Genomic DNA, 11,533 nt, shown 5'->3' with positions numbered 1-11,533 from the left:
TTTAGAAATACCAGATACAAGGTAAACATACCGTGAAATAAACGAAATATGGAGATTGCTTAAGGAAAATGGCTACGGGCATGTTTCTTTGCAAAAAAAAAGAAAAAAGATACAAGGTAAACAGAGACCATGAAGGGAAACATAACTTCTTCTAAATACCATTACTTAGTAACAGAAAAGCAAACTGGAAAAAAGTCATTACTTTGTTGCCCCATATTAAAAGGAACTATCATGCAGCAACTTAATTTAACAGATGAAACAAAGAAGAAAAAATGTGCTGTATAATAAGAAAAAATATTCATTTTCTAAAGTATTACCAACATCTAAAACATAATCACATATCCAAAAACACCAAAAAGCAAAAATGTATCAGAAAACTTTAGGATTACAAAACAAGATATACAGAAGTAATGTACTAATAATTCGAATAATTTCCGATCAAGGTCCTTCATTTTTAATGATCAACCACATCGACCGACGCGGTGCATGCCAGAAGGCGGTGAAACATCAGCCAAACAACATTACACGATGCATCACGTAGCTTTTTAGCCATGACACATTCTTTCTTTTTCCTTTTCTTCTTATTCTTCTTCTTCATCTTCTCGGAACTAACCGATCTATTACTATTACAATCAAAGTTCTCGTCGGTTTGATGAAGAAACGGAAACAATATTACCTTATCCCTAACTCTTCGCAAGCATTTCACCGTTTTTTCCGGTGTAGTCTCCTTCTTAGAGAATGTATAACTCCTCAAATATATCTGTCTACATGAGTAGCTATCCACTGCGACTGGGCTCAATACATGCTTTCGCTTCTCATTGCATGAATAGTCGGTATCAGATTGGTGATAATCATCTTTTGCACGCGCTTTTCTCACGGCTAATGACCGAACAAATTCTGCATCAGACTCTGGCCACTTGTAGAGGTTCACATATGTCGCCCGCACCGGTTGATGTGCTTCGATGCAGCCGGTCACTGATTTACATGCAGATGCCATTTTTCAAATTATGCTCTTAAAACAAGTTTTGTGAAATGTGAAGAAGGGACTGGTAAAGGGGTGATGGATATATACCTTTTCTTCTCATTTGGTTATGGATTTGATGCTTTTAAGGGGCGTATAAAGGGGAATTAAACCAGACAATGAGACTTTGGTTACAAGGAAAGGTAATTGATTAAAGAAGAATTGATTTTGTAAAGTGTGTTTAGCTTTAGTTTCTTTATATGTACCTTAGATAGCAAAGGGAGAAGAGGATATAGCATAATTATGATTAGTATACATGCGTGTCGATCTGGACTACATGCTGGTCTTTTGGTAATTGCATATTCAAAATTTCAACAGCATTCGTTGCCACAATAACTGGTTACTTGAAATTCTTTGATGGAGTTCTTAAACTTAACTATTTTATTTACGCTCTTGATTCAAGATGTCAAGGACGTTAAATTTTTTGCATCTCCTCCAATTTCTTTCCTTTCCGTCTTTTCTGTCACACAACTGTTAGTAGTTCCACTGCAGGTGTAATATATGTTGTTCTTATTTTCAGCAAAGATAGAAACTAATGACAATTAAATTAAAAAGGAGCAGAGTTAAAAAGCATTATTGGTTTTGTGCTTTAATCTTGCTCCATATTTTTATTTTTATTTTCAAAATCTGAACAGTGATTTAAAATTCTCAACTTAATTTCCATATATAAATGTGCTTGGAGACCAAATTTTCTATTTTTTAAATTTTTTGTACAATTTTTTTAAATAGGTACAAAATCACTGTTTTAGATGGTCCTAGGAGTGCAAACGGATTGGATAGTGGTAAAACCATATCCTATTATTTTTCGGATACAAATATAGATCAGATATTAGATGGATACGGATCAGATAATAGATGGATACATATCAAACATTAAATGGATACGGATACAAATATCTGCTTTTTATAATAGTAAATAACATAATTTTTTTTAATAATATATATTAAAGCTATATATTATATATCTACTGTCATGATACAAATAATTAAAATTTAAAATTATATCCGTATTTGTATCTATACGGATATTCGAATATCGAATATCCGTATCTAATTTTCAGATACGGATCCGAATACAGAAATATAATATCCGATCCGTTTGCACCCCTAGGTGGTCCTGCATCATATGAAAATAGTGATTTTTTTACCTATCAAAAAAAAAATAGTAAAAAAACTTTCCAAAAGTATAAAATTTTGTCTCCAAACACATTTTAATATGATGATCATGTGGAGCGGTTCAAATTATCTATTTAAACTTTAAAAACAAAGATAAGAACATAAAACATGATTGGAGCATAAAACCAATAATACCTTTTTAACCTTACTCAAATAAAGTCTAGTTATAGTCCTTGCAAAACGAGATTTAGATAAGGACAATATTGTATATAAAAAAATTCATAATGCATGGAATTAAGTTAATTATATAAATGTATGTTTACTGTTGTGCATAATTAACAGGTGTCGTAACCTTTAATTGCTAGGACAGGTCTGAGAAGTTGAAATTGTTACGAATTTGTCAATTTGGAATGACAGGTGTACACTTGAATTAATTGTTCATGTATTATATTTAAAGAGCGAAAACATTGTTCTTACTTACTGCTCAAAGTCTTTATAAAAGGACATTTTTTTTAAAAAATTTACAGTGAAGAGAGAATTACTATCGCAGGACATTTTTTTCCAATTCCAATTTTCTAATGCTATTTTGGTTGTCTTTTTAAGCCAATAAAATCCTAAAAATTTAAGGTTAATTAAAAGAAGAACTAGTTCCAAACAACATTCATGGTTCATCATTGCTAATACTCTTTTCTCATAATTCAGATCTAGCTTTAAATGTGAAGACAACTGAGCAAATAATTTAATTTGGAATGCCGCAAGTCCTTGGAATGGATCGGAAGAAGGACATTTATAATGCAAAATATAAACACAGACCTTAATAATTATGCATTGCGTGGATGTCCAAAGCATGTCTGCACTCTGTACAGAAGCATGCAGAGACAATCATCAACTATCATAATTTAGAAAATTTAGTAAATTATTTTTTTGAAAACAAGGATTAAAAGAGATGCATCAATTATACAGGACAGGCTCAGAAAGAAAAGGAACATGTGCAAATCCCCTGTTATCTAGCACAAGAAGATAAAACCCAATCTTGGTCTCTGTATTTTCTTGAGAAATATACCAAAAGGTTTTGTGGAAATGCTCAGATCATCTCCAATTTTCTGAATATAATTTAGTGTCCACAAGGATCCGGACCGTTGTTTCAGATCTGACAGCCAAAACAACCAAGGCATTGTTTGATCTAAATAAAACAGATGGATTTTGCAAAGATCTCCAATTTTGCCCCCACAATGGGAGATGAGACGAACTCTAATATATATTTTTTTAAATTTAGATTTAAAAAAAAATCAAATCATAGGAAAAGAAATTGGTTGTTTTCTTAGAAAAATAAATTGGACCAAATTGATCAATGTTCAGTTCCACTAATGATAAGCTCATGCTCCTTTTTCGAAAATCTGTGGTCATGATCATTTTTCAAGCAAATATGTGATCAAGACAGAGTTCAAGGTCTGAAAAACACTGAGACCGCACCATTGTTACCAGGGGTGAATACGGAGCGGATAGTAGGAAAACTATATCCATATCTCTTTTTTTATTTTTCGGATATAGATACAGAGCTGATTTTAGATGGATATGGATACTGATCATATTGGATATTTATTAAAATAATATAAAAAAATATTAAAGTTTGTAATATTTATCTAATTATAATAGCGAATAACATATTTTTTTTCATAATATATATTAAAATATATGGTATATAATTTATATCTATAATTCAGATACGGATAATTGAAACGTAAAACCATATCAATATTCTTATCCACACGGATATTCAGATATCGTATATCCACATTTAAATTTTTGAATAGAGATCGAATATTATCCATACCGTTTTTACCTCTAATTGGTACGGTTCCATCTATTTTTCAAAGAAAAAGGTCAATCAATATATTTTGCGATAATTTATTTTTCGAATATCTAAATTTTAAAAAATCACCGAATTCTATTATAACTGGGCTTAGATATAACGTGAAGATGAGGTGATCCAATCATTTTAATCTGGTCCATAAACGATTTTGTAAGTTAGATATATTATCTTTTTGAAAACTTGGTAGTAAGTAGAAATATTATCAGAATGCTAACATTTTAAAACTAAAATGATACATTTTCTATTCCTAAGTTCAATATAGATTTAGTTGAGCTGAACATGTGACTCAGATGAACAAATGTATAATCTAACAGAGTATTGAAATGTACCACAGTTAGGTTTTAGTTGCATTTCCTTTCTCCTACTTCAGGCCTGGACAAATAAACAATATCAATTGGAAAAAAAATTGAGAAAGCAAAGATATTTGATTAAAAAAATACTTGCTAATTTATCATTCAAAATTATACACTACATCACTATGCAACACAAAAGCAAACAACATAAACTGAAAAAGTTAATAAATAAAACAGATACAAAAAACGAGCATCATGAATCTCACCAGCAATTCCAATCAATATCTTGTTACAATTGGCAAGTATACAAAAATCATACTACCATCATTTTAGAATGTAAGCATGTTACCACTTTCAAATTCACAAAAAAAATTCTACTCAATGCAGATCCACGCAATATTTCCCACAAGTTGCTCGGAAAGTAGCTTGTGACATGGTATACTGGCAAAATAAGCCTGGCAAGTAAAAAGAGGCATTTATTACAAATACAGTAGCTGGACAGAGAAAAAGATTTTAGTAGAGAGAGAGAGAGTTTATACTTGAACTAAATCAAGGTCCTGACATACTGATCAAGATTCTTTGTAAAGAGATCACACCTATAAAAGTAAAAGGAGGGTCAATGAATAGGGGAAACAAACAGTCATGATGTAAAATAAAGCCACTTAAATAAAATTAAAATTAAATGCAGACTATAATAGAGATCTTATTCACTTTCAACAATAGATGAATGAATTCCTTCTTTACTAAATGGATTGCGTCATTATATCTAAGCCAAATTGTATAATATTTCAGTAATAAACAAATTCACCTATTATGAACCCAACAAATATACAATATCAAACATTAAATACTATTAGGAGCATACCATTTTTAAGAGGCAAAATAATTTAGGAAAAATGTGGAGAGGAGAACATACTGAATAGGTGTGCCTGGAACATAAAGAGGATTCTTCACAACATATTCTACATAAAGGTTGTATATGTGCTTCAATGGTTCTCTCTGATCACCCGTTTTTGGATGAGTTATCAGAATGAGCTGCAGCAACATATGCAAAGAGTTTATCTCATCAGAAAGATCTCAAAGTTGTTAAACTATAAATGTGTCAGGGCAAGTGGAGAACCACTAAATATTTGAAGCCCAACTAAGTCAAATGAATTTTAAGTGAATCAATAATACACATAACTGAATGGGTTATACTACAACATCCACCATTTATCAATTTCACAAAGGAATCCAATGAGCTGTGGCATTGTAAAAAACACCAGTAAGTGGCATAGCATAGTGTTACTAGAAAGAATAAAAAAGACCACCTTACCCTTCATTCTACAAATTACATCGTTTAATATTTCGATGAACCTTATGCTGAGAAAATATAAATAGTTTTCTTCTCTTAAAATGCTCCTTTCCTACAATTACTTCTTTCTTGTTCATAGCCTTCTTTGCTCTAAAGCCCAAAGCTAGTTTATTTATTTAATGAGAATATAACTGCAATAACTGTGACTTTGTCAAAGTTCATGCAAAAAGGTACTCTTTCAAAAGAGGACTCATAATAAAATGCCGCTTCATTATTTATACGACAAAAAGAAAAGAGGACCAAAATGAGTATTATCTGCAAATTAAGTTCTATGTTTTCTCAAGGAAGATACTCTTTCAGAGGAGGACTTTGACCTATAGATTTCATGCCACATTAAGAAATATAGAACTAGCTTAACCATAAATAACAACCTTAAACCATACAAACCAAAAGAAATCCAATCACAGAACCCCATATAAAAAACTAACCACTTAAAACAAACAATCACATATATACTGGTAAGAAACAAATGCAATGGACTGGTACAGTAGAGTTAGGTACATTGCCAATGTTGATTAATCTTATCATCAGAGTAAAGCTGTAAAAATACAGTATTGACCAATAAAGAAATACTAGCAGATATACCCTGGTCTTAGACCTGACCAACTGATATGGTATTACTATTTTAATTTGAAAATTTGGGGAAAAAAAAATAACAAATGGGATGTAAAATAAGCAACCTTGATACCAGAAGGAGTCTCCATGAAATTAAGCTGGTATGTGTTTGTCTTGAAACTATAAAATGAGCACCCCTGCCCTGGCAGCAATGGCACCCCAAGATTTCCCTTCTCTACTCTGCATCAATTCAAAATAACTAAGAGAACGGAAAATTATTTTCAAATCTTTTGCAGAAAAGAAAAGAAAAGAAAAAAAAAGCCAACAATTTATCTCTATTTGCAAGGGAACAATAATTTTTAGCTTTTGCAAATGGACGAGTCCTGGAATAATGCAATAGATATCTCTTTTTTTATTTTTTTTTATTTCTACAACTAATGTTTTTCTTGACAAATTTGCGAAAGACCTGATTCATTCACTTTTGCTCTTACAAATTAGGGAAATGCTGCTAATAGTTTGCAAAAGATGCAACAAAGGAGCAGGAACTATAAGGAGAGGAAATTAATCAATTTTTTTTTTTTTTTCGTTGACACCAATTGGGATGTGAATAGGTTAAGAAAACATTATAGTTTGGATCAAGAGAAACATCGTTTTCATTTTGTAGTTAGTGCCCAAGTTAGATACAGTAGTTTCTTCAAGGGAAAATTTCTAGTGTACCCATGTAAACTTTTAAAATAGCCAATTTCCCCATGAAAACACCTTAATATCCAATATCCCCATAAAAATCTAACATCCTTTTTTTTATCTTCCTTTATTCATTAAATTTGTTATTTAGACAAATATACCCCTTCATTTCAAATGGAGATCTCCCTTTAAATGAGCAAAATTGAACAAAAGAGAAGAGAAAAGAAAATAGATGCTTCATCTTCTTCATATCCACATCTAAACTCCTCCTTCGTTGATAGCTTGTTAAGAAATAACTGGACTGATCCAGCTTTGAACAAACAAAGAGACTTCTTGGCGTATCTCAAATAGCATGATCCTTTTTGTTTCAACTAATTGCGATTGTAATAACATAGTGCTTACTCTAGTTAGATTACTGAACCATAGTTAGGATAGATTAGTGATTGATGCAATACGCTTATAAATAAGCATATAAATCAGAATAGAAATCTTCTTCTCCAATTCCTCTTGTCTACTTACTTTATATAGCTTGGTGCAGAATGCTGGAATTTGTGAAAATGACAACAATCAACGAATATCGGAAAGTGCAATGATTATTTACAAGGTCTAAGTTTTTGATTTTGGAAGCACCTAACTAAGGTTTATAATGTTATGTTTTATGTTTTAAGATTGATTTTTGTTTCTTCTTTTTGGGGTTTCTTTTTCATGAATTCAGATTTCAATCATGAACAAGCACTCTGCGTGGCTTGCTGTGTTTGCATGTTGAGTGATTATTGAAGAACAATGTTTTATTTTGCTTTTATTATGTTATTTCGATTTATGAAATGTTATCTATCTTTGGTTTATTTGGTTGTTGGATGGAATTATGTAATGTGATATTTTGCCATTTTGTGTTAGCTGATGTGATTGGCGAAGTATTCATGTAATATGTTTAATTACTTGTCTATGATTGCACATCACCATCAAAGGTGCGAATCTCTATTGATGTCCTATTTTGTCATTTAATTTCCTATTTAGTCAAATTAACCATACACAGCTGGAGTAGACGAAGGAGGAGTTTAGACTTTAAACATAGAGATGAAGAAGATGAAGTATCTTTTTTCCTTTTTTCTTCTCTTTTATTCAATTCTGCTCATTTAAAGGGAGATCTCCATTTAAAATAAAGGAGTATATTTGTCTAAATTACAAATTTAATGAATAAAAGGGGATAAAAGAAAGGATATTAAATTTCTATGGGGATATTGGATATTAAAATGTTTTCATGGGGATTTGGCTATTTTAAAAGTTTACAAGGGTACACTAGAAATTTTCCCTTTCTTCAATTATAGGTTATGCAAAACCAAAAGACATTATATTTTGTACCTTTTTTGTTGTTACAAAAATCCAGTAAAATACCCCTCTTCAAGACTTATTATATGACAGAAATCAGTTACAATACATCTACATGGTTGTAAAGGCCGTTAACAACAGGGTGACAGCCTCGTCACGGAGATCACTATTTAATTTGCCTTTTACCAAACTCGAAGGTGTGTTAATGCAATGCAGGTGGGCTTTAAATCTAGATTTCTTCAGGGACACAATGACTACATCAAGGAATTTCGCATGCACATTAACTGGTACATGTTCACTAGTTTCTGGAACCCATTCTGGTTCATGGTAGCAAGTGGGTTCTGGCAGACTGGCACAATGGTATTATATCTTTTTTCATAAAACTAACTTTTGAATTCCATTGAAGTGGATTCAGTCTTCAAATCATCCTTAATAAAAGGTAAATTTTTGGAGGTTCTCTTAGACAAATAATGGTTCAGTTAACTCTTCGAGCTAGTGATAACTTGAGCTTATTAGCAATTTAGCACACCGAACTACCCAAGTACTCTCCATCAAAGGGAACAAAAAAAATAAAAAATTCAAAACAAAAGTCTTACACCGTGGGGTCAATCTTGGCAGTGAACGATCGTAGAGAGAAGAGCAAACCGAACATGAGCTTGTGATCCTGTTGCTGATCCAAGGTGCGAAGGGGTCGATTCCACTCGCGATAAAGGAGGCAAACGCCGGCGCGATTGAAAATGTACAGCATGTGCGCGTTGTTCCCCGGTCCGCCAGCCCCAGTGCCAGGCGGCGCCGCCGGGAGTAGACTAGCCTCCGTCGTCGCTGATCCGCCGAAGAACTGCATCTATTTACAGTGAATTAAACGGGTCAGAGTCGGGAAGAGAAGGGGAGATGAGTTCGGTTTGCTAGATCTAAGAGGGGCGAATTCAGATCCTCTCCGGTATTACGGGGTCAGAGTCGGGAAGAGAAGGGGAGATGAGTTCTCCGGTACCGTAATAGGGAATATTTTAGAATTATTAGATCTGGACCCTTCTTTTTAAGTTGACACGAATCTCGAAGATGAAAAATACTGCCCCTGATTTAGCCCGAATCTCAAAGCAGATGGGAGTTAATATCAAACCGTAAAGTGAAGGGAATCTTTTACAATAGGGAGATATTGGAGATGATACTTGTCCGCGCGCGCGAGTGGGGAGAAAGATAGGAATTCGCATCTCTGAGATATCTCATATTTTGAGTGACTTTTTGAAAAATTGCAACCGTTCAAATAGTTATGCACGAATCTCAAAGCACGAACAATACTGGCCCTATGCTGTCCTCGAATAGACACCGGACACGTCGGTCAAGGAAAATATGAGATATCTCAGAGGATACATAGAACGAGGACTGGGGATTCTATGTGACCCTTTCTATGTATCTCAGAGCCAGTGATATGCGGACCCCACTGTTCGTGTAGCGGCTCTCTATATCATTGTCATTGTCACTGAGTGACAGACAGGTCTTGATTTGTTGGGCCGGATATTCAGAGAGTTCGTTTGCACGGACTGCGGATAGGAGATTTGAAAAGGTACTTATTTTTTTCTTGTAAGTAAATTTCTCATGTACCATTAAAGAAACAAAGAACAAAAAAAAACGAAATTAACTGAACACGATGAACGTTGCTGTTGGATTATTAGGAATTACGTTAATCATAGAATGAGCGTATTAATTGCAGTTGTAAAAAAATGTTTTGTTTTCTTACCTTCAATAATTAAAATATGTAACTCGACCTACTTCAGAATAAGAATATGTTCCATCTTCATAGTTTAAACTTTGAAGAACTGGGAAGCAATTTACAATAGACCACAGTCAAGTTTCTAGCTGAAAAAAATAAATGGAACTAAGCTATTTTATTCAGCACATTGCAAGTAAAATGAGCGTTTTGTCAAAGGCATCATGAAAGTTGTAAATTTAATTCTTTTCATGTTATAACATATCAGATCCTTTTGGGTGTGTTTGGATGAAGACTTGAGTTAGTGAAAATAGTGAGCTAACTCAAATTTGAGATAGTCAGCTAATTTAACTTTTAGTTGAGTTAGTAGAATAACTTACAAAAAACAAACAAAGAATAGTCCCTTTTTGCTAACCCAAACATATCCAAATATAAAATAGTACTTCGGAATAGTAGCTAATCTGGGTTAGCACTATTCTTTGCCTCATCCAAACGCCCCATTTATGAAATCGGACCATAAGATGGTGTTCATCCTTCTTAAATTTGCCAAATTCAAATGAAATTTAACACAAGCATAAACATGGCATGGATAGCACTTATGGTCCAAACCCGGTAAAAAAAATTACCGGTTTGGGTAGTTTTCAAAATAATCCGAAAAAGTGGATATTTTTTGAAATTCTTTATTTTTTTGGATATTACTAATTTTTTTTTGTTTCAATTGAAGGTCTTTACAATACTCTAGTAGTGTGTTCAAATGACAACAAAAGAGTCTTTGCAGCACACTATTAGTGTCCACAGATTGCAAGAGAAGAGAGTAATTGCAACTCTAATACAAACACTCTAATTGAAGGTTTTTACAACACTCTAGTAGTGTCTCCATATGACACGAGAAAATGATAGTTGCAATCATAACACACCACTTCAATTAAAGATTTTTGCGACACTCTAGTAGTGTCATCATATGGTAAGAGAAGAGAATAATTGTAATCATAATATAACACTCAAATTGAATGTCTTTACAATGATTATTTTGGCAATATTTTTTAAATATTAAAAAATAAAAATAAATTTATAGGTATGTTATTGGACATATGGATAACTTAATAATTAAATTTCATGTAATTAAAATATTGATTGATGATGCATCAAGAACTGTTGATATTTCAAATCTCTCGGTGTACAGTGAAACATACATTAAATATCATCATATTTATAATATGGGAATAATATAAATCACGATCGTGAAATTAAATTTTGAATTTATGCTTTATATAATAAGATTGTCAAAATAAAGTGTCTAAGTGATCTCCTCTGTAATCTAAACATGAGGAGCACAATATTTTCAAACTTAATCTTTCTAAAGTATTTAATCGAAGTGCAATGTAAATTGATTAATTATTGAAAAACTGGCCGTCAAATAAGTATGCAAATTTCATTTCCGAACTGCTTAATTTTTAAAATTTGTGATTTTAAATCAATCTTGTTATTGGCGCTTTATTTTTTTTAAGGTTGGCAGTGAAATACCGGCAACAGATATATTAATAAGAAAACTGTTATTTACATCAGACAAAATTGTCCCTCGTACCTGATAAAAAAATAA

The 11,533-nt window shown here is 32.4% G+C and overlaps 2 protein-coding genes across 2 annotated transcripts; both read right to left on the bottom strand.

Moving 5' to 3' along the window:
- Positions 1-438: 438 nt before the first annotated feature.
- LOC144572721 (uncharacterized) lies at positions 439-1,051 on the bottom strand. Its single transcript, XM_078322393.1, has one exon. The coding sequence runs from the start codon at positions 995-997 to the stop codon at positions 455-457; it is 543 nt and encodes a 180-aa protein (XP_078178519.1). The 5' UTR covers positions 998-1,051; the 3' UTR covers positions 439-454.
- Positions 1,052-4,416: 3,365 nt separating this feature from the next.
- On the bottom strand, positions 4,417-9,172 carry LOC144572471 (SNARE-like superfamily protein). The gene is made up of 5 exons (XM_078322059.1): positions 8,822-9,172; positions 6,338-6,452; positions 5,220-5,338; positions 4,843-4,899; positions 4,417-4,758 (listed from the first exon to the last, which is right to left on the bottom strand). The coding sequence occupies exons 1-4, from the start codon at positions 9,067-9,069 to the stop codon at positions 4,848-4,850; spliced, it is 534 nt and encodes a 177-aa protein (XP_078178185.1). The 5' UTR covers positions 9,070-9,172; the 3' UTR covers positions 4,417-4,758; positions 4,843-4,847.
- Positions 9,173-11,533: the final 2,361 nt, after the last annotated feature.

This window comes from Carex rostrata, chromosome 20, assembly GCF_964058835.1.
Source record: "Carex rostrata chromosome 20, lpCarRost1.2, whole genome shotgun sequence".
Lineage (NCBI taxonomy): Eukaryota > Viridiplantae > Streptophyta > Magnoliopsida > Poales > Cyperaceae > Carex > Carex rostrata.
Note: the sequence above shows the minus strand (reverse complement) of the source record. Positions and strands in the feature narration are given on the sequence as shown.